The 27329-nt window shown below is 48.1% G+C and overlaps 3 protein-coding genes across 4 annotated transcripts; 2 read left to right on the top strand and 1 right to left on the bottom strand.

Annotated features, from left to right (window-relative positions):
- Nucleotides 1-12: 12 nt before the first annotated feature.
- Nucleotides 13-12029, top strand: usp37 (ubiquitin specific peptidase 37). Of its 2 annotated transcripts, none has more exons than XM_030112407.1 (24): nucleotides 13-165; nucleotides 1277-1507; nucleotides 3233-3383; nucleotides 4962-5050; nucleotides 5138-5271; nucleotides 5387-5464; nucleotides 5924-6012; nucleotides 6116-6209; nucleotides 6295-6447; nucleotides 6541-6672; nucleotides 7194-7317; nucleotides 7508-7737; nucleotides 7817-7934; nucleotides 8047-8126; nucleotides 8683-8847; nucleotides 8973-9026; nucleotides 9148-9292; nucleotides 9372-9585; nucleotides 9688-9854; nucleotides 9944-10004; nucleotides 10184-10299; nucleotides 10413-10482; nucleotides 10590-10728; nucleotides 10807-12029. In XM_030112407.1, exons 2-24 carry the CDS (start codon nucleotides 1334-1336, stop codon nucleotides 10892-10894), a joined length of 2865 nt encoding a protein of 954 aa, XP_029968267.1. In that variant the 5' UTR covers nucleotides 13-165; nucleotides 1277-1333; the 3' UTR covers nucleotides 10895-12029. The 2 variants fall into 2 exon arrangements, with proteins under 2 accessions (XP_029968267.1, XP_029968266.1); XM_030112406.1 differs by having other exon boundaries at nucleotides 9145-9292.
- A 101-nt stretch (nucleotides 12030-12130) lies between these two features.
- ybey (ybeY metalloendoribonuclease) lies at nucleotides 12131-14759 on the bottom strand. The gene is made up of 4 exons (XM_030112408.1): nucleotides 14227-14759; nucleotides 13483-13614; nucleotides 13283-13351; nucleotides 12131-12387 (listed from the first exon to the last, which is right to left on the bottom strand). The coding sequence occupies exons 1-4, from the start codon at nucleotides 14434-14436 to the stop codon at nucleotides 12292-12294; spliced, it is 507 nt and encodes a 168-aa protein (XP_029968268.1). The 5' UTR covers nucleotides 14437-14759; the 3' UTR covers nucleotides 12131-12291.
- Nucleotides 14760-15071: 312 nt separating this feature from the next.
- mcm3ap (minichromosome maintenance complex component 3 associated protein) lies at nucleotides 15072-27021 on the top strand. The gene is made up of 28 exons (XM_030112051.1): nucleotides 15072-16941; nucleotides 17308-17555; nucleotides 17680-17761; nucleotides 18105-18261; nucleotides 18339-18535; nucleotides 18645-18784; nucleotides 19437-19634; nucleotides 19779-20047; nucleotides 20133-20295; nucleotides 20535-20692; nucleotides 20786-21006; nucleotides 21089-21348; nucleotides 21445-21545; nucleotides 21655-21786; nucleotides 21906-22019; nucleotides 22112-22264; nucleotides 22347-22544; nucleotides 22761-22829; nucleotides 22915-23049; nucleotides 23147-23297; nucleotides 24115-24379; nucleotides 24498-24595; nucleotides 24721-25111; nucleotides 25192-25464; nucleotides 25598-25727; nucleotides 25838-26026; nucleotides 26120-26270; nucleotides 26363-27021. The coding sequence occupies exons 1-28, from the start codon at nucleotides 15351-15353 to the stop codon at nucleotides 26528-26530; spliced, it is 6402 nt and encodes a 2133-aa protein (XP_029967911.1). The 5' UTR covers nucleotides 15072-15350; the 3' UTR covers nucleotides 26531-27021.
- Nucleotides 27022-27329: the final 308 nt, after the last annotated feature.

Below are 27329 nucleotides of genomic sequence, written 5' to 3'. Positions count from 1 at the left end.
CGCCATCATCGCACAGCGTCGCGAGGCGTCGTGTGCGGCTCCTGTCAACAACATAAATACCGGAGAGCGTCTGAATGCCGGTAAAGCTCACGTTCTGTCCCCGGAGGACCTACACAAGCTACACGCTCTTCTAGAAGTCTGAAGGTCGGCCCGGATCACGGACAGGTGAGGAGCCGCGCGATGAAATGAAGCCGCGGCATGTTTTCATCTGCAAATTACAATCACGCAAATTAGCCTGTTAGCTCGCTCCCGCTAGCCCGCTAGCCAAGATGCTAATGTCGGCCTCCTGCTTCCATTCAGAGGAGGAGACGACATTACCCGCGTCCTCCGCCTCCAGTCTGACTCGCCTTTTAACTTCGCTGGTTTTAGGAGTCTGTGTGACCCTGCTGTCTCTCCCCGGTGTCGTTACCTTGAGCTTGAAGCTTTGAAGCTTCGAGCGGTTTGTTCTCTGTGCTGTGCGCCTCTGTTCATCTCTGCGGCGGCCACACAGATTCCCCATCAGGCTAGTTAGCAAACACTGGTTGTCTGTAGAACCGCTAGCTAACTAATTGCTCGGGTTTTGTAGTAGTTTATTAGATACATTACCCCGTCTGTGTAACGGTTTGTGTGCTGCTAGCTGCTGTGCTAACTCGCGTCAATCGGTTTTGTCTAACTTGGAAGTTTGTTGTGACTGTCAGCAGCGTTAGGACTGTGTGCGGCGTGGGATTTGGGTTAGGATCAACCATCAACATGGATCATGAGAATGAGAGATTTAGCCCAGCGATAAAACACATTTTCTCCAGCTACAACTTCCCAACTATGCTTTGAACACCGTTACCACACTGTACACCGTACTGGCACCAGCCACTTCTGAGGACCTGCAGTGCACACTGCTTACAGTCCCCACTGATCATCTGACCTCACTGAGATCTTCTGCACTTTCCCTGTCCATGGACATTTACAGCCATTCTGTATTAAATATTGAAATTTTCAGAGGTATATGACACACTGTGCTATTCAGGGTATCTTGCACGTCTTGCACGTATTCAGGCTATTGCACGTTTCATAGTATACTGCATATTTTATAGGTATTTTGTATTGGAAAATGCAAATTCAGCCTTGTAACATCTGTTTTAAAATCTTTTTTTCCTTGCGCGCATGCTGTCTTGCTGTATGTAAACCACATAGTGACATAAGAGTGGGATCTTCACAGCACAATAAATATAGTCCTTTTTGTCCACCTCTCACAATGCTGTGATTGCACTGTAGTAAATGAAATCATTTTTGATTTGTTTAGGATTTGGTTGATCTCAAGTCCCAGCCTTTTCAAGTTGCACTGACAGGAACGTAAGCCATGGCGACTGTAGTGCCCAAACTGTCCAGTGGTGGCACTGTGAAGATCCGCTTCTGCAGCATGGACCTGGGAACCACCAGATGGAAAGAGGGCACTTTTGAGATTCTGGAGAAGGACAACAAAGTCAGCCTGTGTATAAGGTTCAACTGTGGCGGAGCTGTTAAAACGTTCCAGGTATTTTGAGGATTTAATTTGTTTTGTACACACTTGCTCTTTTTCTTCTTTTTTTGTCCCCCTTCTCTTACAAAAGCTGGTGTGTTTGTGGTGTGTCCTAATTTAACACTGTTTTTTGTAGGTTAATAAGCTTACGCGGTTGAAGGGTTTGCTCATTAATCATGATATGCTGTATCAACACGTACGGTTGTTCTTGGAGGAACACTAGAATTAAAAATCCTCCCGAGGGTCAGCTGAGTGCAGGTCCTAGTCTGATCTGTCTCCATCAAGACAAAGTCTACAGAAAAAGTTATGCAAGGAATTAGTCTTGCGAATCAAAATATTAGAGTCTGAGGAGTGCGACATTGAGTTTGACATTCAAGCCTTATTTGCAATGCAACATTTTCAAGCAAAAACTTTATGAAAACTGCTTTCAACATACATACAACCTTTTATTACAAATTACAAAATGGCAGAAATTGTCACATAGAGACATACTGTACATTTGAGAACAGTGCAATTTGTAGCTAGGGACACCCTTCAAAGCAGACCAGTGCTTATTGACGGGGCCCTTATAAACTCTTCGAAAGTGTTCCGTCTCTGTGTAAACAGAAAAGTACATTAAAGCAAAAAGAATAAAATAAATCAATCAGAACAAATCAAATAATGGAAACGGTAACGAAAAATCAAAGCAAATGCATTAAAATAAACTACGATATAAAGAACAAACTGTTTGTTTGGTTATGAAAACATGATTTTATGATATTACTAAGGAGATTATATGAATATTTTCTCTTCAGACAGGTTCTAATCAGAAAGCATTACACATTTAGGGAAATGTAAAAGCAGATGATCACACTGGTTGACCTGTGAGAAAATCTAGATTATAAATCTGTTTTTAAAATCTCCCAGAATGCATTGATCAGGGTGATAGATGTTGAAACCTTTAAGATTACAGGTTCAGAAAGACTTTCTAAAACCCCTTTTACTCATAATAAAACCAGGATAAGTGTAAGCTCTCGTCGCGCTTGGCATTCGATGTTTCGGTGGTACATCACTGTTTTAGTGATACAAGTCCTGGGAGCTGCAGTAAAACCATGAATGAACCAGATTATCCTGTAAATCTCATCAGAGTTACAGAGTGAGGTCTGTTCAGCTATCAGATGAATTGTTTGCCTCTTCTACATTTCCCATGCAGTTCCTGATTTAAGTCATAAAAATGAATCAGAAATGACGAATAGTGTCTGATGGGCTGTTTACATGCTCAGTCCGTCCACGCTCCATCAGCTATGCTGGTTCTAGTGATCTTCTGGAGCTCAAAGTTTCAAGCATGTTTGCAAGTTATTTGAAAGCTGAACTGTTTTTTATTATTATTATTATTATTATTTAACCAAATTCTGATTGAAATTCTTACACAAATATGTTGCTTTCTTAATAGTACTGAACTCTAGTTAAAAAAAGAAACTGGATCATATATTGATCTCTGTCTTCTTCACATCCATGATCACAGGTTCAGGAGTCAAATCCTAACAAACTGTCACGAGCATCGATTTAGCAACATGAATCACACAAGAACTGCATGGTGCAGCAATAAAGTCTTGTTTGCCTTCAAAGGTTCCTGTAAGAGTTAAATACATGCAACCAGAATGCACTGGATGGAAATATTAAACCTAAAAGATGAAGAAGACAAGCTCCAGTTATAAAGATCGACAGTGTGGTTACTTTGACTTGTTTTGTCACCTTCAGCTGAAAGAGAACGTGAAGAACGTCAACCAGAATCCAAACCGGATCATCCTGACTCTGAAGGACAGCAATGTGATCAGCTTGGATAAGTTAAGTCCTTCTCTGATGCTGAAGCTCAAGGAATACCTGGAGAAGCTCAAGCAGGGAAAACCAGGTGTGTGTGCACTGCTGCTCAGTTCAGACCATTCACAGAAAATCCAAAGGACATTTACATCCAGTGAGTTTGATCCTCCTGATTTAATTATCTAAGTTGAGTAATTTTTCTCACAGTTGCTGCAGGTCATAGGTCACAGCTTCTTCACATTGCTTTGGCGTTTGTGTATGAATTAATGTTGAGGCATTCAAGGCAGATAAATCCACATAATGCTCATTGACAATATCACCACTGTTTGAATCAATTAATATTTCAATATGTTGAGGGTTTACATTGTATGAATGTTCTATAAACGCTGGTGGGAAAAAGTGTGTGAAACTTTTGCAATTTCTTGAGTTTTCTGCATTATTTGATAAAATGTGATTCAGTGGACATTGTGACAATAGCAAAAGTGTAGACAGTCAAAGTAGAGAAAGCTGAATGACTCAAAACAAATAAAGCTAATTGGAGCCAGCAGTTTGCCAGGGAAAGTTGTTTGGTTTGTAATTTTCAAAAGGAGAATGAATTGGCAAAAGAGACAAACTGTAGTTGAGACAACAACCGTTTGGATTTTACTCCTCCTGTTTATCTGTCTGAGAAAAGGCCTTTGAGCTTTTTATTTGACTTTATGTAAATGACAGCCTGTTTTGACGTCATGCAGGAACACCCTTAAGCAATCAATCTCTCCAAGTTGAGTTTAGTTTGTTCATGTTTAAATAACAAATGGATCGTTGGAACAGTTAACAATTATTAACAATTTTTTAATAATTGAAAGGAGGGTGTGGCCATTTATAGGTAGACGGAACAGAAAGGGGCTGGGCCGTCTGTCCTGATTGTGTCTCATGGCCATGTTTATATTAGCCATGCGACACGACATCACACTAGAAATACTGCAGGGCTCTAGGAGGACATTTCATATTTTAGATTTTGAACTCGGTACCTCAAAGGAGTATTTATTATGCTGTGATCTCTGCAGCATTCAGTCACTATAAAATCCACAGTATGGTCCCTTGAGGAAATGTGAAAAAAATTAAACGCAAGTATCTTTGACAATTGATTCTCCTGGAGAAACCAACATTTCCTCTTTCAGCTTTCAGCTTCTGCTGCTTTGATACGTCCTGGTGGCTGCTTGCTGCAGCAGGAAACATACACTTAATCTTCTCCTCACTTCACTGTTAATTATGTTCAGATATTTGTATAGAATAATTGTTTGGTGCAGCCTCATTTGGGTCTAGACTGAAGAATAAATACAAGAGTTTTTTTTCTAAACTGAGCCCGTATACATTACTTTAAAAATCTGAATGCTGCAAATAATCGTATGGTATGATAGTTAAATATTTGGATTTGACGTGTTTATTCTCTGCAGATATCAGAACAACTGTGTAAATTTATTGAAGATTTACTCCAGGTCTTCATATTTTGTTGTTCTTGTACAAATTATGGCTTTAAAATGAGGATAAATTGGTTAAAGCCTTCAGTGTCGGAGTTAGTTCTCAATGCAGAGTAGCCCTGATCTGTTTTACTGACAGTGTAAAGCAGCAGAGTTGTTGATGACCTCTCGTTGTCGTTTCTTTGTCCCTGTTCTTAACTTTTTTCCAGTGTTGAAGTCGTCACACGGAAGTGCAAACCTGAGTGTTCTGGGCCCCCGCTCTGGGAAAAACGAGAGCAGCCCCCCTAGTGAGAGGCAGGTGAGGAAGAACTCGAAACCCCCCAAAAATATGAACTCTTCACACATTATGGTGACGGTGCTCTTACTATCGGTCTGAACTTTGCAGACTTCCAGCGTGTTCCAGACCACGCCGCGGCGGCAGAGCGCAGAAGGCCGGGAGGACTCCACCCCACGGAAGCCTCTGGGCAGCCCGAGCAGAGCGGCCTCCACCCCGACTCGCTCCGGGCTGTCTGAGAACAGGTTGGAAGCACGTTTGCTCACTCCTGGCTTTATGACAGGAAGCTTGATCAGTCTGTTTCCTTCAGTTATGGAGCTGCAGATGGTTCCTGAGTGGCTCACTTTGGTTTCATTCCAGGAGTGAGAAGAGGAAAAGACTGCTCAACTCTGAAAGTGACTTGACTGAAGACTACCCGAAAGAAAATGACTCCTCCAGGTACCAGCAGCCCTCCACGCCGTCTCTACGCGACTGCTGTGGCCGTGTGACATTTCAAAACCGATGTAGTTAGCGTGCCAGGCCACTAGTGGGTGCTGTTGGTTGTTTGACAGAATGACACACATTCACACAGAAAATAACAATACAAACACTGACAATGGCAAGAACATGGATATTCGTGTAGACAGAAGAAGCTGAATTGCTGTTCTGGGTGACTCTAAACTCTAAAACTACCAACCTTGTGCAGGAGAGCGGTTTACCGTGGCCGTGGTGCGTAACTGCAGTGTTTCAGAAGAATTGTGATCCTCACGTTTCCACTGTGACGTTCTCAAAAAGTAGCATTTTCAGGGGCTCCGAGCTCCGTCGTGTAAAGAGTTAAATTAGTTTTAGGGTGTTGCTTTTCCTCTGTCAGGTAACCTTTACCTCAACCTTTATTTATTGTTTTTTTTTTTTTTAAAGCAACAACAAAGCCACTTCAGACCCTTCCAGAAAGTTTCTTCTGAACTGCAAAGACAAGCTGAAGCAGGCGGAGGAGAACAGGAGCTCAGGTAATCTCAGACATTACGCCTCAGCCGCAGCACCGTCTGTGGTGTGTTTACTCATGCACAGTATTTCGTGCTTCAACGCGCCGTTCCTGTTGCTCCCTTGCAGCTCCGCTGGGTTCTACTCCGCTGCAGCCGTCCTCATTTTATGGCAGCCGGCCCATGGCTAAGGACTACGGTCAGAGCCACTCCTTCCTGGACAGGTGAGTGTTTGAGGCCTCGGTGGGATCAGAGAGAAACGCAGCGCAGTTCAACCGGTGGTCACTCCCGTGTGGGTTTCCCCTCCAGGCCGTCCTCGGCACAGACCCCCACGGCCAAGAGAAGCCTCATGCTCCCCAACCACTCCACTCCCTTCAAGAAGGTGCGGCCCTCTCTGGACTACGGAGGCTGGAACAAGCAGAGGCCTTCCACTCTGGTGCAGCCCCAGGCTCCACTGCAAGGGTACGATGAAATCAAACGCACCACGGTAAACATGAGGAGGTAATTCATCTCGTCTGTTAATCTAACTGGACTCCTGTGGCATTTTTCATGCAGATTTTCCAACCTGGGGAACACTTGCTACATGAACGCCATCCTGCAGTCGCTCTTCAGCCTCCCCTCCTTCTCCAACGACATGCTGAAGCAGAGCGTCCCCTGGAAGAAGGTCCCCGTCAACGCCCTGCTCAGGTACCGAGTGCCACTCGGTCAGCAACACGTGCAAGAGCTCATGGTTTTTACAGACCGAGCAACCATTTATCCATCTTCTTTACTGCTTCATCTTGTGTGGAGACGCAGGAGGGCAGACGCACAACCTCACACACTCACATTCACTCCTAGAGGATTGATTTGTGATTCTCCCATGTCCATGAAGCAGCGTTCTTCTCCACAAGTCAGCTTCATTAGAAAAAAACTGAAAAAGTAGGGATTTTTGATTGATTGGGTATTGACAAATCCAGCCCATCACTGGAAAGAGAGGTATGATGCTCACAGTCCTGGTGTTTTAAAGAAGACAACAGTCTGTAAAGATGTCTTCCTTTCATATATAATATACGAACTGAAAATAAAAATTCAACATGGAAAAATACCAGAAATGCTCATTTTGTTGGGAGGATGTTATTCATTTCACATGAGCAAATGTAGGAGACTGCAAACAGAAACCGAACTTGATTTTAAAAACTTAAAAGCGCTGTTGATCTCGTGTTGTGCAGGCGCTTCACTCACCTCATGGCCAAGAAGGACGTCAGCTGTCCGGAAACCAAAAAGGACCTTTTGAGAAAAGTGAAGAGCGCCATCTCCTCCACGGCCGAGCGCTTCTCTGGAAACATGCAGAATGTAAGGTCTCCCTACACCCTCATCATATACTAGACTACTGTATCCAAAAGATTTCTCTTGATGTATTTTCTGAATAACATGGATCTCTTGTCAGTCCCATCCTTCCTCACACGGTTGACAGTGAAAAATAAATGCTACAGAGTGTCATTTCTCACCTTTTTTTTTTTTTTTTTTCCTATGTCATTTCCAGGATGCTCACGAGTTCCTGAGTCAGTGTTTGGATCAGCTGAAGGACGACGTGGAGAAGATGAACAAGAGCTTGGCGAGCGACGCCGCCTCCTGCGAGAACGGCGCGGACGGCGCGGCGCCGTCTGCCGGGAAGGCCGAACCCGGGGAGGAGGCGGACACCACGCGCATCTACACCTGCCCCGTAGCCGTCAACATGGAGTTCGAGGTGCAGCACACGATCACATGCAAAGGGTGAGGCTCAGGCTGCGAGACCTTGAGTTGTCCGGGCGGCGGAGGGAAGCGGCGTTCTGATCCGGTGTGGTTGTTCCAGCTGCGGGGAAGTCGTGACGAAGCGGGAGCAGTTCAACGACCTGTCCATCGACCTGCCGCGGAGGAAGAAGACTCTGCCGCTGCGCTCCATCCAGGATTCTCTGGACCTCTTCTTCAGGGTGAGTCTTTTCCAGACGTCACCAGCTGAGAGCAACATTTATGAGAAAAGGCTTCAGGAAGTGAGAATATTACCTGAGAGGATCGACTGCAGTGACTTTGTTTCTGTTGCAGATGGAGGAGATTGAATATTCCTGTGAAAAATGTAGTGGGAAAGCAGCAACTGTTACGCATAAATTCAGCAAACTACCCAGGTATCTGCTGTCTGACACACACACACACACACACACACACACACACACACACACACACACACACACACACACACACAGTTAATTCATGATACTATGTCCATGTTTTCTTTTTTTAACAAAATAATGTTAAAGACCAGCTGTGACTGAGATCTTTTTATAATTTCTGTTGACAATGAATTTTCTTGTATTCTTCTAAATACTGTATCAAATTAAACTTTTCATTCCTGAGGCCGGTACAGTAACTGACTGTAAGGCACCAACTCAACCATATTTACTTTTCTCTGAAAAAGAATAACATAAAATATCTTTTGTCTCAGCAAAACTCAAATATTTAACTAAATTTGAAAACAATTCTAAAGTAAAATAAACTATAAAGAACATTTCTGTAATAAACAGTCAACGGCTATTTGCAAAATTCGCAGATTGTCTTGGCCTTGTCTGTTATTTTCACACCATTTTCATTTTCCGAGCCAAAATGCTGGGATGTGAAGGATTCGTTTCATCTCTATATGGAATTAAGGCCCTAACTGCTTTGTTTCCTGTCCTCTCCCTGCAGAGTTCTCATCCTTCACCTGAAACGCTACAGCTTCAATGCCCAGCTGTCTCTGAACAGCAAGCTGGGCCAGCAGGTGGTGATCCCGCGGTACCTCACCCTGCTGTCCCACTGCACCGAAACCACGCGGCCTCCCATCAGCCTCGGCTGGAGCTCCCAAGCTTCTGCGTAAGAAACTGGAACCAACCGGAACAGTCACTGAAAACACTGAAGCTCAGTGTGACAGTGACGAATCTCCAGACTTGGAGATGATTGACACGCCGGTAAAACTCAGATTTCTGTTTGTCTCAAAGGTCCAGAACACTAAAAACGTCACATTCTGTCAACTCCTCCACGGCGCCGCTCCGGTGAGTCCCGTTCACTGACGTTCATTCATCGCTACCAGAGTAACCAGAGTTTTTCTTTCGAACGCTCCAGTTTCCTGCGTTCTGTTTTCCGCTCACGCTCTCTGATGGCTGTGTGCAGAAGGATCGGAGGAAAAGTCGCCATCTCCAGCTCCGCCTCGGTTCTCATCGACTCGGACTGCGAAGAGGAGACGTGCCGGAAGGTGAACTCTAGCCGCAAGCGGCGCCTCAGCACCTGCCTGCCGGACGACGACGAGCGCCCAGAGGAGGTGAGTGTCAGACTCCGGAGTCACGCCTCCGTCTTCTTCTCCACCGCCGCCGTTCTGACACGTTTCCTGGTGTTCTCAGAGGCCGGCCGCCATCAGTTCAGACTTCGGGGGCATCAACGACGACGACATGCTGGCCGCCGTGCTGGAGATGAGCCGGCAGGAGGCCGGCATGCTGTCGTCGTCTCGGCCGGACGACGAGTCCACCAGCAGCCCCGACACCGGGTTCGGCGACGCAGATCACGACCTGGCCTATCACACCGAGCTGATCGAAGCAGACAGCAAGCAGCCTGCAGGTGAGCCGGCGTCAAGAAACGTCTCGAGCAAGGTCGTGCGTGAAGCAGATGCCAATGGGTCAGATCCGGTTGACAGTAGTAACACAAAGTTGTTTCCTCCAGATGTGCTGAACTCCCTGGAGTTGACCATGGATGAGAACAAGGAGAACCAGACTCCGGAGAGCGTGCAGCAGCAGGGCGAGCTGGACTGGATGCAGCAGTACAGCCTGGACCAGGAGCGAGAGGAGCAGGAGCTGCAGCAGGCGCTGGCCCAGAGCCTGCAGGAGCACGTAAGGCCGCAACCGCTTCTGCAGAACGATCAAACGCCATCGAAGCAGGAAGTGCAGCAGCCGTCATTCGTCTGTATCTCGCCCCTCAGGAAGCCCAGGAGATGAGAGAAGACGACGATCTGAAAAGAGCCACAGAGCTCAGCCTGCAAGGTACAACCCAGTTATTCTATTGAAATGTCTGAGACTGAGGGAACGCGGGCGGCGGATCTCTGCTTAAATATGAACGCTTTACTTTAGTGCGATCAGGATGTCATCAGGACACTGATTCTGTTATTTCAGAACTTGTGCGTCAGTCAGGAGAAAATGTTGACGCTGTCTCTTTGCCTCAGAGTTTAACAACTCGCTGCCGGACCTGCTGTGCTCCGACGACGACTCGGGGAACGAGGACGTGCTGGACATGGAGTACACCGAAGCCGAGGCAGAGAACCTGAAGAGGAACGCCGAGGTACTTCTTCATGTTCCCGGTTTACATGATCCTGGTCATCCCTGCTTTCCAGCATTTTGTGTTTTGATTTGTTGCGTGAAGGATTGACCTCTGACCTCGTCTGTAATCCACAGAGCGGAGACCTGCCCAACTCCTTCAGACTCATCAGTGTGGTCAGTCACATCGGGAGCAGCTCCTCCTCCGGTGAGCGCATTCTTCATCCCAGTGAGAGCTGTGAGAATGCCGGATTGCGGCGTTGCATCTGGATTAAAGAGACTGTGTGTTTGTTTTTCCTCTCCTGTGACTTTCAGGCCATTACATCAGCGACGTGTTCGACATGAAGAAGCAGTCGTGGCTGACGTACAACGACCTGGACGTGTCGCGCACGCAGGAAGCCACCGTGCAGCGGGACCGCGACCGCAGCGGCTACATCTTCTTCTACATGCACAAGTGAGTGCGGCGAGTGAGCAGACGGCGCTCCCTCCGAGTCCTGAACGCTCTCTGAGCCGCCCGCCCTCTTTCTTCCAGGGACATGTTCGAGCAGCTGTCGGAGATGGAGCGATCGGGCGCCGGCGGCCCCTCGGAGGCGGGGAGGAACGTCCTGCAGCCGCTCTGAGCCGGCAGACGCCGCCGCCGCCGCCGCTGTCCGGTGGACTTCTGATGGCCGTCCCGCCCCGCCCCCTTCCTGTCGTGCTTGTTTCTCCTCTGAATCGACATCATTGTTAGACTCTTCACATGCAGTCAAGTCTTCAGTGGATTACATTTCGCCTCTATGATTCGAGGCCCAACAGTTTTTCCTTTTTTTGTTTTTTGTTTTATTTTGTTCTGATTTTATCGACTGTTCTGTAAAGATTTTTTCTTTTTTTCTGGATCTACTTCTTTAAACAGACTTTCACTTCCAGTTACGGAGCGCTCCGCTCTGTGGATTGTACGTTTGCTGACTATTATTTCACCCATATAGACTAAATAAAGAGATTCTACGTTGGAATATAAGCTATTCTAGAGTTAGAGGGTTCTTGTATTTAGCGGGTATATTTGGTGCAATATGTTTGTGTTGCAGCGCAGATGGGTGCGTCTGCCGCGCTCCGCCTGCCTCCTGTGTGAAAGACAAAAACCTTCCCGAGCTTTCTCAGTCTCGCTGCGAGTTCGGGGTTTTTGACCGTGTGCCTCCCAAAAGAATAAAAAACTTTTATAAATATGTATACAAGCTTTACTTTAAAAGTCGCACAACCTTGTTGTTTTTGTTTTGGTTTTTTTTTTTTTGTTTTGAAGCGATGTGTAATTAGAATCTCCTCTATAAAAAGCCAACAGATTTTTCTATTTATTGCAGCATAGTGTTGATAGAAGTCATGACTAGAGCACCGGGAGAGCTCGGCGTTCTGCCTCTGTAAGCCCAGTTTACTGTATTTAGACCTGCGAGATGGATTTGCTTCTACAGATCTGTGCTGGATTCAGTCGAACCCTTTGTGACGCGGCGTCTGATGTCTGGACTGGTCTGAAAGTGAAGCGATAGCATGGAGCCCGTCCTGCTATTTTCCTTTTTTTTGTTGTTGTTTTTTTGGAAGCCTCTGCTCCGTTTGACTTGATGATTCTTCAAGGACAGTTTGTTCCTGTTTTTAACGTCCACGATCAGTTAGCAAGTCCCCCCCCCCCCCACCCTAGTGCTGCGCTTTTCCTGAAAAGCATCCTGTCCCGAGTTGCAGTGTGAGGAGGGTGAGCTGTACCTGTGAAGTGAGGATGAATGGCTTTTTCTACCCTTCATACACAACTTGACTCTTCCTAAAGCAAATTTTAATAAAAATACTACAGTGAAGCAGGCTTTCTGTCTTTCCATTTATTTGAATCACACACACACACACACACACACACTGGGAATCGTCGTCTCCACGGCTGATTAGCGTCCCTCGTAGTGCTGACTCGAGGAGCCGGTGGGCTCCGTTGGCGAACCGCGGCGGCGGGCCCGGCGGCTTCGGGGTGCTCGTGCAGGTTCTAGCGGTTCTGGATCAGCCAGCGTCACCTGTCCTGACTGCACTTCTTCATCAGGGGCTCCAGCTGGCGGCCCGTCAGTCTGTTGTACTCGCTCAGGATGTAGTTCTCCCTCTGCAGCATCTGCAACAACATCCAACCGGTCCAGAAGTCACTAAACTGGAATACCTGCAGATTTTGTGCCAATCAAAACATGATCCTGCCTTCAGACTGCAACGTTTCCATCTTGAGTTGAAATAGATCAGATTTATTGCAGCCAGCCTGAGGCGCACCCGTATAATAATCCTGCTGTCTAATCGGTGTCTCGATCTGCCACGCCTGTGAAGTGGCTGGATTATCTCAAAGGAGAGGTGCTCATTAAGGCCCAATGTCTGAGAGAAAAAGCCTTCTGTTTACATGTAAAGTCTTCGATGTTTGAGTTCAGCTCAAGGAAAATTGGAGCAACAACACAAGTCTTGCTTTTTTTTTCCAGTGTCTCTTTGCACATATATTCTTCATGTTATTTACTGATCAGGACTAATAGGTTTTATATATAACCCAATGTGGTGAATGATCTCTTACATCTTACTCTGGTTAGAAAACCAATTGCTTTCTTTATGCATGCTGATATTAATGGAAAGCTAACACTTTATTAAAATTTTATGTTCATGTTTTTTTTTTCTTTTGTTTTTTTTTTGGTTATTGTGTGGTTTGGTGTTCACATAGTGTGTTTTGTTTCCCTATACCTACATGACTGGAGCCACATTTCATTCCATATTTGTTATGGATCACATATAGTTGTGACAAAGTCACTTTAGAGGAGGCTTGATCCAGATCAGATTGATCTCTTAAGTAGTTGATTATTTTGAGGTTTATTAAATAAGACGTGGCCGTTTTGCAAATCCTGACAACAAGGTGAAATTAATAGAAGCAGGTTTCATGTTTTAAAACTGGCTTATTGAGTGTGGGCATAACTCACACTCAAGAAAAACCTCTTTTTTTTAATGTGACAGAGACAACTTCCTCATGTCTTACTGACCTCGGCCCACTCTTCCTCTGTCTCATGCCTGTATCCCAGCAGGTGGCAGATACCGTGTGCAGTGACAACCTGGGACAAAGAGAGAAGTTACGACTAGACAGGGAAAAAGAAATGTGTCTTATACACCTCCAGTGTGCTCATCCTCCTCAAACTTTCTAAATGTGAAAGAATCAGACCTGAAGTATTGCGGTTGTACTCACAGTGAGAGCACCGTGCAGGTCCAGGTTTTGCTCCTGACACTGCTTCATCACAAACTCCACGCCGAGGAAGATGTCCCCGAGGTTCAGCTCGTCTCTGTGGAGTGGACAAGGAAGCTTCCCAGGCCTCAGGTCCTGGAGGAGTGAGGAAAACAATATTAAATACATATAATAGATCTATAATAAAATACATCTGTAATAATTACTTTCAAAGAAACTACAGAGACTGCAATACATTTATTTTTATTTATTCTTATCTTGTGTATAATGTATACTATTTATCTATTCTCTGCAATAACAACATCATCTCTGGAATGTTTTCAATCACTCCCAACATTATAAAATGAGAATGTAAAATCTGGTCAGTCATCTGATTTTCATATTATTGTTGTGAATATTTATAATTACTGTTTTGTTACTGTCAACTTGCTCCTGCAACAATGCAGCAGCCCCCCTGAGATAATTTATAGTTTGTCGTATTTCTACTGAAAATGACGAGAATCATGTCTTTTTAGAGTATGAATACAAATTTCCAATTTGTGAATCAAATTCTGCAAAGTACTATGATTAACTTTGTAATTCCATATCTCCATATCATTGTTCTTTTTCACTTTCAAATATTACATGATCAGACTAATTAAAAAAAGACTAATTGGAAAAAATCAATGAAAATACATTTTGCATTAGTGCATTAGTGAAGTGTGTGCAGCAGCAGTTGGGCTCCATCAGACTGTCATCTGTCTTTACCTCGTAGAATGGAAACGACAGGACATCCGTGGGTATATTTTTCTTCCGGTAGGTGTTGTTGATTTGCTGGATCTTGCGGTTGTCCACGCAGATGATGCCCAGGTCGAACTTCTGGACTCCCAGGATGTGTCGCAGCGTGTCGATGTCTTTTCGCAGCCTGGCGCGACGCAGCGGCACCACCTTCTGGAGGTTCCGCAGTACGACTCCCATCGCAAAACTCCGCGTTAAAGAGAGACAGTCGGTCTGTCTGGGTGATGTCCTGGCATAGATTATAGATTCCAGGTCAAATCCAGCCCAGATTACTCTACAGATGTTTACAGTGTGAGGATGGAGGATCACTTGCTCCCGTTGTCGCGAGGTTCAGTCATTCAGAGCAGGCGGAATTCAAGGTGACACACATCGTTTCGCGGAACAGACAATACATCCACCTTTTCCGCGTTGCTTCCATCTAGTTAAATAGCTGGCATAAAAATGACATATTCTGATATTTATGGAAAATAATCGCGTGCCCGATCGGAAACTGCAGCACTGCCGCCGACAGAAGCGGAACTGCTCATATGGTTAGAGGGGACCGAGAAAACTGTCGGACTAGTGTTTTGGAATAACTGGGTTCCCGGTTAACCAGTGCCCATGTTTATCACCCAGTTTCACAAAAGATAAAAAACGCTACTGACGCCTTAATTGACATTTTTTTTGCAAATGGGTTAAACTGCGTTCTCCAGAAAAGTTGCATACTTCTATTGGGGGTTTTATTATGTACTGCTACGAGCAACAGCACTCAATGCTGAAGGAAGTCGGTCACCAATGAACAGGGAAAACAGTTATTCCGCGACACCGGAATCGGAAATTACCTTTTTAGAACCGCTGGGACAAATAAAGTAAGAAAATGTACGATTACTGTCGCCAGTTTGAGGTAACGCTAGAGTTTAACGTCTTGCTTTGAAAACCGTATATTTACAACAGTATTTTAGAGCAATGAATGTCGGCGAAGCTTTATTTAGGTGTTTGTGGCGGTAACCGATGCTAACAGTGGAGCTACTGTATGTTAGCTGATCTCTTGTTCCTATTGTTTATATTTCCAGCCAAAGAAGCAGTTATAGACTTTGACGTTAAATATCTGCAGAATGAATCCTTCCAACCCGTTTGGCAGTCCTCAGGGAGGAGCTTTCCAGGCTCCGAGCGGCACCATGAAGACTGGCCTGTTTCAGTCTTTTGGGCAGCAGAGTGCCCCCAGTCAGACTCAGAGTATGGGTTTCTTCCAACCATCAGCCTTTGGACAGCCGTCTGCCATGAACCAGCCTGCTCCTGTTGGGACTAACATGTTTGGACAAGCCCCTGCCTTCGGACAGTCCGCAGCCCAGCCTCCAGCTTTTGGACAGACATCATTAGGAATGAGCAATTCGGCCTTTGGGGCCACAACAAAACCTGCCTTTGGACAGACAGGGAGCTCAACCCAGAGCTCAGCTTTTGGACAGGTGGGAGGCTCAAACCAGAGTTCAGCTTTTGGACAGACGGGAGGCTCAACCCAGACTTCAGTCTTCGGGCAGACGTCTACGATGGGTCAATCTGCTTTTGGGCAGACATCCGGATTCACCCAACAGGCTCCAGTGTTTGGTAAACAGCCACCAGCGTTTGGTCAGCAGCCTTCAGGGTTTGGAAACACTCAGATGACCTCCAGCTCTACACCGGCCTTAGGACAACCTCAACCTCTGGCTTTTGGACAGCCTGTGTTCGGACCGCCATCATCCACGGCCGTCTCCACTGGTATGTTTGGTGCAGCTCAGACTGTGACCCAGAGCAGAGGCTTCGGATCATCTGAGTTCAGTTTCAAGCCGGCCACTGAGGCGGTTTTCAAACCCATCTTCAGTGCCAGCCCGGAGCCCGCCAACCCGCAGACCACTTCGCTGTCCAGCTCACCTTTTGGTGGTACAGGGTCCCAGACCGGCATCATGAGCAGCGGCAGCACCACCTCCTCCACCACCACCTTCTCTGTTTTGGCTGGGGCTAAGTCCGGCCCACTGGGCTTTAGCTTCTCCCAGCCAGCAGCAGCCCCCTCAATCTCCTCCCAAAGCAATCCCCTGACGACCAGCGACACCAGTGGTCCCACCAACACTCTACAGTTCACTTTTTCCCAACCCGCAGCCCCATCCAGCTCCGGCACTAAGGCCTCCACGACAGAGCCCACCACCCCTTCATCTTTCAGTTTCACTAGCAAAACCCTGCAGACCCAGCCTGCCCCACTCTTTGGGGGATCCAGTTTCCCACAGCCTGTGTTTGGTGACATCAAAGCCAAAGCAGATACGAGCACAGATGACAAAGCTAGCGGCCATTCTGGCCTGGCGGACACAAATGTATTTGCACGATTGAGTAACGCCTCCAAGAGGAAGAACGACATGGCAGTCTCAGGCTCAGAAAGGCCTACTGTGGAGGACGACCTTCCACCTGAGGTAGATTCACCAAGGCATCCCAAAAAGAGGCCGCCGTTAACGCGAACCCGTGGCCCACCGGCGGGTTTGTTCGGGAGGGCACTCATCGGCATCCGTAAAGACGGAGGGACCGCCGTGAGGAAGGAGGCCAAGAAGGCGACGCAGCAGCAGGTCCCAAAGTGGGAGGAGACAGAAAGGGAAGAAGTCCAGGCTCAAGATGATGAAGTGACCGCCACACCGCCTGCAGTGCCGACGCTCAGCAAGGAGCCAGAGCAGAAGCAGGAATCTGGTGAGGACCTGATCACACCATTGTCTGGAATGTGCAACAAGATTTGTTTGAATAGTGGAAAATAAATGCTCAATATTAATTGCTTTCAAATCGCAGGAGAGCACTTTTCAAGGTGTGAAGCCATTTATATCACAAGTCCTCCAAAAATCATTCTGGTAATCATGGAGCAGGGATATAAAATCATTCCTCCAGCTTTTAGCTGCATTATGCTTTTCTTTATGATGAAGCTCAAACATTTGACTGCATGAGAATTAACAAAATCAACCCAGAAAAATGAAGTGGGTGATTGTTTACAGCATATTTGAAAACTTGGCATTGAAACATCAAATCTGCTCGCTGTATAATTTGTCTGTTATCCTTATATAGAGCCAGCAGGTACTTCGGCGCCAGCAGCTGAAACTGCAACTCCTGAACGGCGAGGTGTGCGCAGGCAGAGCTCTGAGAGCCTGAGTGGCTTATCTCCCTCCGACTGCACCACCATAATGTGCAGGAACGTGCCTCCAGCGTTCAACAAGAAGGAGATCATCGAGAAGCACTTTGGCCGATTCGGCAAAGTCCACAAAGTCTACTGCCGGCCTCCCAAGAACCTGGCCATAGTTCACTTCAATGACCATGTGAGTGCAATCTGTGCTGCTCCGCTGACTTTCGTGCCTCTAAAACATCACTCACTCTTCAATGCAACATAGCTTTTCTTTTCTAAACACATAATTTAAACTTATTTTTTTTCCTGTCTCTAAGGCATCCGCAGCAAAAGCAAAGAAAAAAGGCAAAATGCTGCACAAGCAGGAGCTTCTCCTCCTCTGGCAGAGAAAGAAGCAAAGTGCGTCCTGTTTTTTTGTCTTTGACATCTCATAGAAATGTTAGGGTGTACCCAGTCACCAGCATGGACAGCGATTCCCAACCTGGCTCTACAGAGGACACAAATGAGTTGAAACATGTCAGATGGCTCATATGTGTTGAAATTGGGGTGTGTCAGGATTTAATTCAATGTTTCTACAAATCAGGACATCAGATAAGTTTTTTTTTTTTAGCTTTTCCTGTTTGGATGAAATTGCAGGAGCTTCTTGTAAAATAAACCAGGAACCACTGCTTCAGAGAGGACAGCATGGGGAACCGAAGCTTCCAGAAAGCCATTTGACATGTTTTGTCTTTTTGTGGTTTAGGTCCTGGACAAAAGGAGCAGAAGTTTGCAGAAGAAACGGTGCAAACAGAGGAAGAAAGCCAGGAGGACATCGAGCCCAAGGCTGCTGCCTCCCCTCTCAAAAGACCTCCGCCACTCAGACCCTCTTTACTGGACAACCCGGCGGCCTTCAGCCACGGGTAACGATGAAGCTTCATCTAAAAAAACAAAGTTGAAACAGGGCAGCTGTGTGATTCTGTCTCTTGTCATGTCTCAGCTCTCCGCTGAAGAGGCCGTTGCTGGTGAAATCCCTGCAGTTTGACACCGAGCCTCAGAGAGATGCCGGCACCGCTGAGCCCGAGAACTTGGAGCATCCCCTCCCCTCCTCGCTCCATCACCTGGTCGGACAGGTGGCGGAGACCACAGAGGACAAGTACCGCCTCCTGGAACAGAGGGACAAGGTCCTGCGCCAAGGTGAGGCGGTGCTCTGCGCTCACACCAAGCTGCTTAAAGTTCCTGTGGCAGCTGAGAGTGTGAGCAGCATCATGACTGAGTGTGTGTGTGTGTGTGTGAATCCTCGCAGGTCGGCCAAAACGCACAGACCTGGACATGTCGAAGGTGATCGTCGGGACGTGTCCCGACATGTGTCCGGAGAAGGAGAGATACATGAGGGAGACCCGGAAACAGCTCAGCATCTATGAAGTCATCCCCGGCACGGAGCTGGTAAGGAGTCATGTTGATGCGGAGGTGGAAAGGTCAGCGTTGTTTTTGTTTTTTTCTTCTCTCTCCAGTGGAAGATTTTTTTGAAGTTACTTTGTGGTCAATATTTCTTAAAGCACACCAAAAGACATGTTATCTAGGTAAATCTGAAATTTTGGAGGATGCATAAATTGGTAGGGAAATAAGCTTGAAACTCACTTGAGTTGTTTATCGAGTTAATTTGCACATTTGAGGGAAAAAATAGTCTCTGAGCAAAATATCAGGGAACTGCAACAAACTGATGTCAGTAAGACACACCAGCAAAGTGATTCATCCCAAATGTAGGTATTTGTGCTTCCCAAAATCCTTATATTTTATATTTCTAATCATTGAATGTGGAATTCACCACATATTTTTGGGCGTTAGGTTTAGGATTAGTGCTTTATTTATAGCACTATAATGACCCAAATCTCGCTGTAATACATGGACTCATTGTGGACGGAGCGGACTCTGTTGAATTAAAATCTTGTCATCACAATCGAGCTGTTGAATCAAGCCTACACAATCGCACCGTCGTACCACAGCTACCTCGTTACATCTTGATCCTGATCTCAGCACACAGGTAAGACTTAAATTTCCATATCTAATGAAAACTGTCATCTCCCGCTTCATGTAGGTGGATCATGTAACAGCCATCAAGGAGTACAGCCGCTCCTCAGCGGACCAGGAGGAGCCCCTCCCGCACGAGCTGCGGCCGCTGCCCATGCTGTGCATGACCATGGACTACCTGGTGACTCAGATCATGGACCAGGGCAGAGAGAACTACAGGGACTGGTACGACTTTGTCTGGAACAGGACCCGCAGCATCCGCAAGGTGAGAGTCTGAAGTGCTGAGTAGAGCGTCCTCCTGCTGTTATGACCAGCTGGGAATGTGGTGGATAGGCAGACGCCAGGGGTTCTGACAGCATTCCTCATGAAAAGCATCTTTGATTCTATTTCCCCTTTGTGACCCGCGCAGGACATCACTCAGCAGCGCCTCTGCTGTCCCATGACCGTGTCGCTGATCGAGAAGTGCACGCGCTTCCACGTGCACTGCGCCCACCACCTCTGCGAGGAGCACATGTCCTCTTTCGACGCCAAAATCAACAACGAGAACATGACCAAGTGCCTGCAGAGCCTGAAAGAGATGTACGAGGACCTGGCCAAGCGTCAGGTCTACTGCCCCCAAGAGGCCGAGTTCCGCCAGTACAGCGTGCTGCTGAAGCTCAACGAGGGCGACATCCTGCGGTCAGTCAGCAACCGTGGGAAGAAAAGGCAGGGCTTGACTACCTGTCACTGTACGCATTGCAACAATACAGCCGTTTCCACACAGGGAGGTGCAGCAGTTTCGAGACGAGGTGCGAAAATCCCCCGAGGTGAAGTTCGCGGTCCAGGTGTTCGCCGCAGTCAACAGCAACAACTTTGTGCGCTTCTTCAAGCTGGTGAAGAGAGCGTCCTACCTGGCAAGCTGCATGCTGCACAGATACTTCAACCAGGTCAGGAGCTTCATTCACAATAATGAAAATCTTATGTTAATGTGATTGTGAGGAAATTTAATCACTGAAATGACAAAAACCTTCAAACAAAAAGCTTTCAAATATCTACAAAAATAGTGAACCTGAAACAGAGTTTAAAGGTCCTGTTTGTGTCATTCATTGTTTTGGAATTTGTTTCTGAACCTGGATAATTCCATAATGCAATAACCTGATTCTTCAAAACGTGTGTGTTCCTGCAGGTCAGAGCGAAGGCTCTGAAGAGCCTGAACATCGCCCACACGGTGGGTCCCCGGTCCACCATGTTCCCAGTGGAGGAAATCGTTCGCATGTTGATGTTTCGTGACGCTGTAGAAGCAGCAGACTTCATCCAGCAGTACGGACTCAACGTCAACGATGAGTGAGTGTCGAATGTTTTTCCTAGAACACACATTCCAGGATAATCAATAACAGCTTTAATCGACCCGTCCAATGAATACGTTTCCCTTCTCAGCATGGCGGAGCTGAGCCGGCTCTCCTACCAGGACCCCGAGCTGCCGCTGTCCCAGAAGAAGTCGGCGGTCATCCTTGTGAAGAAGGCGGTGTTGGTTGGAGAGGTGGTGAACGGCGCTCCGCTCCCCAAGCCTCCGCAGCACGTCCCCGTCTGCAGCTTCGACTCCCACAACAGGTTCTTTGGACAAGTTCCCACGGCTGAGCCTCCATCCTACTTCCCAGGTCTTCTTCTCTTAAACTCTGAGAGTTAAAAGCTCGTAGTGAGTGATTCCAGTCAGTAACTGAAGTCTTCCTCCACTGTCAGCCGCGGCTGAGAGGGTGGAGCGTAGCGCGGCTCCCAGCGTGGCGCTGCTGCACCAGGTGGCGCCCGCCGAGCCTCTGGAGCCCCCGCCTGCATATCGCCCACCAGCCGCTGTCACAGAGGAGACCGGCGAGCCCGCCGAAGCCTATCAGCCCCCGGCGCCGCCCGGAGACCCCCAGCAGCTGTTCCAGCCCATCTCCCAACCTCAGCCCGTCAGACCTCCGTCACCCCCGCCCAAACCGAAGCCCGCGTACAGCGAGGAGGTGAGGACACGATGCTGACATTAAAACTCAAAAACCTCGAAGGAAAGCTGGCCGTTCTGGAGTTTGCCGTCGGTTCATCTCGTTTCTCGTCGGCAGGAGATCCAAGCCGAGCTGGACGGCGTGATCGGAGAGGTGGTGGACGCAGCAGTGAGGGAGGTGGCCGACGCCGGGGCCGGCTACGCCGCTGCAGCCCTCGTGTAAGCCCAGTGGAGGATTATAATCCAGACCTCTTCAATGTGGTTGTTGAGAGTCAGCAGGAGGCGCTGGAGGTTCGATGCTTCAGGAATGATGTGTCTTCCTGTGCAGGGAGGGCAGCCAGCAGGTGGAGTCTCTGCTGGGGGAGGTTTTGGGGCAGATGGTACAGGAAGTGTCCTCCACGGAGATCAAAGTCGAACAAGAGCGCGTAGCCGAGGAGAAGCGGAAGCTGGAAGAAGCCAGGTCAGTCCGCCGAAGGCTGATCTCAACCTGCTGGTGCTTCAGGAAACATCAAACATGGCTTTAATGTGGCTTCACTCCAAAGCTTCGCCTTCTGAACTCTTGTTTTCTGTCTGTGGCAGGAGGAAGAAGGAGCACGAGGCCTTCCTGACCGACTTCACCTTCTCTCTCTGCACAAGCATTGTGGATGAAGTCGTAAATGAGAGCGTGAAGGAGACCGCCTCCTCAGAGATTCAGTAAGACTTTGACAACTCAGCCAAAACGACATCAATTAACTAATGGGCTTCACTGAAAGCTGCACTGAAAGTTTTCTGGGTTGTGTTTGCAGGCAGGCAGTGAGCGAGAAAGCCGAGCGCGTGGCAAAGTGCACGGAGCAGGTCTGCAGCAGCCTGGTGGAGGAAACCCTCAACGCAGACATCGCCGTGTTGGTGGAGGACGTCCTCGAAGCCGAGCTGCAGCGCATCCACAAGTACATCAAAAGGTACCGGTCAGAACTCCATCTCCCCGGAAAGCTCCCCAGATATCGGTCAGCTGACGTTTTCTCCTCTGGGCTCCGCCTGCAGGTGGCGTGACGTGGTGGCGGTCCGCCGTCAGCTGAAGAGACAGATGAGGGGCTTTCCCGCGGCCCCCTGCTGTGTCGACCCCCGATTCAAACTCAAGGCTCTGGTCCCCAGCGCCCCCGCACACCCCTCCATGGCGGATCTGGCCCGCGGGCTCGTCAATCTGGGGAACGCCGGCACCTTAGCCCTGTCGAGCACCAGGTACAGTCGAGTCCTGCTTCCTCTCTGCAGGGAGAATAACATGAAACAGTCGAGGGTTATTTGTTTATTTAGGTGATTTTTAACCTTAAGTCCTTAATATTTAAACCTTACAAGTCTCAGACAGCAGGATAAATGTACTTCGGGGTTGTTCTTCCACATAAAGGATTGTTTGGTTGGATTTTTGTAGCTTTTCGCATTGTCCTCTTGTTTTTTTAGGTTGTTGAAGATGAGACAGGCAGCGATCCACCAGATGAGAGTCCACCACTTCTACCAGCAGCTTCTGGAGTAAGTCTCCATCGTGTTCACTCGTGTACACGGCTCCCCGTCTCACAGCAGCTGTTTGATGTATTTGTGTCATGGGGGTCCTCAGAGAGACGGTGTGGGCGCCCCTCAACCTGCCCGCGCTGCTGACCCAGCACATCCCCGACCCGCCCGAGAGAATCTTCTGGAAGGCCGTTCTCCTCCTGCCCAGCGAGCATGAGAGAGAGGCCAGCCTGGCTGACAGGTGAGAGGATGCAGACCGGTTGAGTCCAATCATTTATCAACAAATGCTTTGGAAAAAGTCCTCAGTCTGAGCGTGCGCTGCTCGTGTTGCTCCTCAGGATCTTGTCGGACTGGCTGGAGGTGAAGTTCGGTGGGCGGAGCTCCGAGGAGAGGAAGCAGCAGGCGGACGGCACCATGCAGACTCTGTGTGTGAGCAGCAGCCTGCAGGAGCACCAGCAGCGCACGTACACCGTCCACGTCAGCGTCAAGGTCAGAGCAGACCGCAGCTTCTGGAAATCACAGTTCAGAGGATCGGGACATGTAAAGCACGACAGAGAAGAAGTTTATATCAGTTTGACGTTTCACTGCTCATAAGAAATTTCTATTATCTTTTTTTCCTTTTCTTTTTCACTTCTTTTTTTAAATCTCAGCTGGTTAAACAAGAGCAAAAATATGATTCGTACGGTCTCGCAGAGAATAAATTCTGCTCACACAGAACTCTAGTGTCATCAATGAGGCGGGGCGACAGTAGCTCAGTTGGTAGAGCGGGTCGTCTTACACCCGGAAGATGGCGGTTCGATCCCCGCTCCCGCAGGCGTAGAACTGGCGTTGTGTCCTTGGGCAAGACACTTCACCCACCGTGCCTAGTATGAAAGTTGTGAGAGTGAATGGTTGGTGGTGGTCGGAGGGGCCGATGGCGCAGATTGGCAGCCTCGCTTCCGTCAGTCTGCCCCAGGGCAGCTGTGGCTACAGTAGTAGTTTACCACCACCGAGTATGGGGTGAAAGGGTTGATGTGATATTGCAGGGTGAAGCGCTTTGGGCACTGTCAAGCAGGGTAGAAAGCGCTATACAAGTGTAGTCCATTTACCATCAAATGAAGTCAAATCTAGTCGGTTTTACTGACTCAACTCAATTGGTGCAACTCTTGTAAAAGTTTTCTTTTTCTACTTGGAGGAATCTCAGCTCACTTTCTTCCTTATTTATTTCTCAGTTCACCCGACTTTTTTTTTTTTTTATCAAAATCTGGGCGGAACTTTTTGATTTCTCCTGTAAACAAACCTGCTGTCTCCGCGCCCCCCCCCCCAGTCGTCTCGAGGCCCGCTGACCGCCGACGGGCTCTCCAAGGTGGAGGAGGGCTGCGAGCTGCAGGGCGCCTCCGCCCTGGTCATCCTGCTGCCCGCCCTGCCGGCCGCGGAGCCGGGCCAGGAGGAGCAGGACGTCCCGCTGCTGTCGGCTCTGCTGCAGCTCAAACAGCTCCAGCAGGCCAGCGCCGGGCACTGCCCGCTGCCCCTCGTCATCCTGGTGCCCGGGCCAGACGGGGGCGCCGCGGAGTCACGTAAGCTGGAAGAAGGTGAAGAACCGAATAACGTCCAACAGCTTCTCTTCTAACATTAGAGCTGATGTTTCTAAAGTTGTACAGTGATTAGAATAGTGAAACATATTAATTGTGGTCCTGATGCTGCTTTCAGCCCTGAAGCTGGAGACTCTGGTGAAGGAAGGGCTGATATCGGAGTACACCTTCTTCTTCATATCAGAGACCACGAGTGACCTCCAGGGAACCAAACAGGTACACAGAAGCACAAGAACTAAAGCCACTGGCCATAATTTTAACACTTTTATCAAGCAGGTAAAGCAGGTGTTTGATTTTTCCCCTGCTTTATCTCTCCTTCCCCTCCTGCCGTGCGCCTCCAGCTGAACCAGGCCATGAGCTGGCTGCTGGCCCGAGCTCCGCCGCCCTTCCAGCTGTCCTGCCAAACCCTGCTGCAGCTGGTGGAGGGCTGTCTGACCCAAGTCTTCATCCCCCGGGTGGCCGCCGACTGCCAGGATCGGGTGGAGGCGTCGCTTCCCTCCCAGGACGCAGCGCCCATCATCCAGTTCTACAACTCGCTCCTGGCTCACGTCGCTGAGCAGGTGTCGTCCAAGGAGCTGTGTAAGCTGTCCTGGCCGCCGGGCGAGTTCTGCGGGACTGAAAGTCTCGGATTTGTCCCTCCGCTGTTCTGGAACTCTGCAGAGCATCTGGCCTGGCTTCAGGAAGCCATCCTCAGCCTGCAGCTCCCGGCGTGGGAGCCGCCGTCCGAGGCGGGTGAGTGAGTAGCAGGACATGCTGAGGTGTTTTCATCTGTTTATTTCATCATATTTTATCCTTTCTGTCTCTGTCTCCAGCCTCCTGGTCTGAGGTCTGCTCTTCCATCTTTAACTACGTGGATCGGGTCGGCGTCTCACCGGGCAGCCGGCCGCTGCTCATCTCACACCTGGAAAATCTCCTGCAAAGGGTCCGGCTAAAGGCCTGGCGTCCCCACGCCGCCAGGCCGAAGCGCGGCGAAGTGCACGGTGTGGGCGGGGCCTACAGGACGATCCCATGGGAGAGCGTGGTGGGCATTTTCATGGACTACAAGCTGAAAGACTGGCGACCACCCGGACCACCTGTCTGTGAAGGTGAGGACTTTCATTTTCTGCCCGCAGTAACACAAGGGCCAGACTGTCTCTGAATTAAAGCAGGTTCACTGACAGCTGGAAGATAGTAGAATGGATTTATACAATGACTGAAAGGTTGTTTTTCTTGTTTCAGATGCTTTGACAGAGGACGGGGAGATCCTGGTCTACTTCATCACAGACATGTTGAAGGACTTTCAGCCGCCTGAGGAGTGGATCCAGGCCGTCAACAAAACCCACAGAGAGACACACCTGGAGCAGGATGGGTAAGGAGTTCAGAACTGGAGGATTTATCACTTTGAGGAGATTCAGCATGTGAGAGTGTTGTCATCTGAAGAGCAGTAGCATGAGCAGTCACAGAGGTCTCTCTCCTCAGGTCCAGCGCAGCAGCGAGTTACACCCCCAGCAGCCAGCAGCTCAGGCAGAGGCTGTTCCACAGTGGCCTGGAGCTGCTGGAGGCGCCAGCAGCAGGACCAATGGACATCACACACACCGCCACAGCGCAGGAGCTGCTAGCACACCGAGTCCTGGAAGACCTGGAGGAGGAGAAGGCCAAGAGCCAGAGGTAGAGCTCCGTCTCAGTCACAGAATGCATTTTCTGTCTCCATTAAGACACATGCAACAGGGTGAGGATGACGACCCGTCCCTCTTCCTGCAGGTGGATGGAACAGCTGCAGCGCTGGCTCAATGGGGAAGCCGCGGACCACTTATCCACGCCGCTTCTGATCCCGTCCTCCAATATTCTGTGCATGCCCCTCACCATAAGAACGCCCTCGACAGCCAAGACCAGGGACACCCCCGACACCGTGGTGCGACCTGCTTTTCTTGTAGATACGAAAAGAAAAGACACCTTTCGTCTCTCTGTGGTGGAGGATTCAGTTCTTATTTTTCCACTTTCCAGGAGCCGGAGCCCGAGGAGCCGCCGGAGGCCGCAGCCCGCCAGACCACACTTCCTGCACCGATTTCATGGCGCCTGGAGGAACTCCAGCAGCAGATAGCGAGCAGCCAGGAGGAAGAAATGGCCTGCAGACTGAAACTGAGCAGTCTGATGAGCATCGTTGATGACTGAAAGCTGTTTAACTGTTTTCACATCAGTTTAGTGTTCAAATGCAATAGTTTGCAATCAAAACAGCCAAATGCGTTTTTCTGTTTGAGTGGTGTTGTCACACTGAACGAGTGAAAGTGTTTCTGAAAGTTTTTATGAATTAAAAGTCTACTTTTGTATGAGAGAAGATTCTGAACTTGATTTAATTTTGTACCACTGACTTTATATGTAAATCTTATGAGAGTGTACTTTTACAAATAGTAACTTCTTCTTGTTGCTCCTTTGTGATGAGAGTTGTTCCACAAGTGACATGTCTGCTTCAGAAGAAAATCTAACACACTTTATTAATTCCAGAGAGAATTTTTTAAAAGTATTATTGAATGTTAAAATATCAAAAGACTCGGAATAAATGTAAGTAAATGGATTTCTTTTTTAAAAATGTATTTCATTCCAGACATAAAAACAAAGATATAAGAATGCAAAATCAAGATATATACAAAATAAATGTATGCTCATTTGAATTTCTCAACGGAGTGAGAATATCCCTCTACACAATTATTCATACAGTACACCGATCTCAAAAATATGCAAGCGCACACCTACAAACCTGCACAAAATATAAACTCATGCTCTTATGCACCGTTATTTTTTGCAGTGTTAGCCACGCTCCTATAAATTCACCACAGATCTTCTCCCTGCATTTATTGATCAGTCTGATGCTTTGATGTGTTTCAGATTATGATTGACTTTATTCCAAACCTTTACTCCACTGACTGAGGTTCAAATTCTCTTCGTGGCTGTTTTGAACACTCCTTTGTAAAAC

Source organism: Salarias fasciatus, chromosome 16 (genome assembly GCF_902148845.1).
Source record: "Salarias fasciatus chromosome 16, fSalaFa1.1, whole genome shotgun sequence".
NCBI classification, from domain to species: domain Eukaryota; kingdom Metazoa; phylum Chordata; class Actinopteri; order Blenniiformes; family Blenniidae; genus Salarias; species Salarias fasciatus.
The sequence above is the reverse complement of the archived record's forward strand: the minus strand, read 5'-3'. Positions and strand labels throughout refer to the sequence as shown.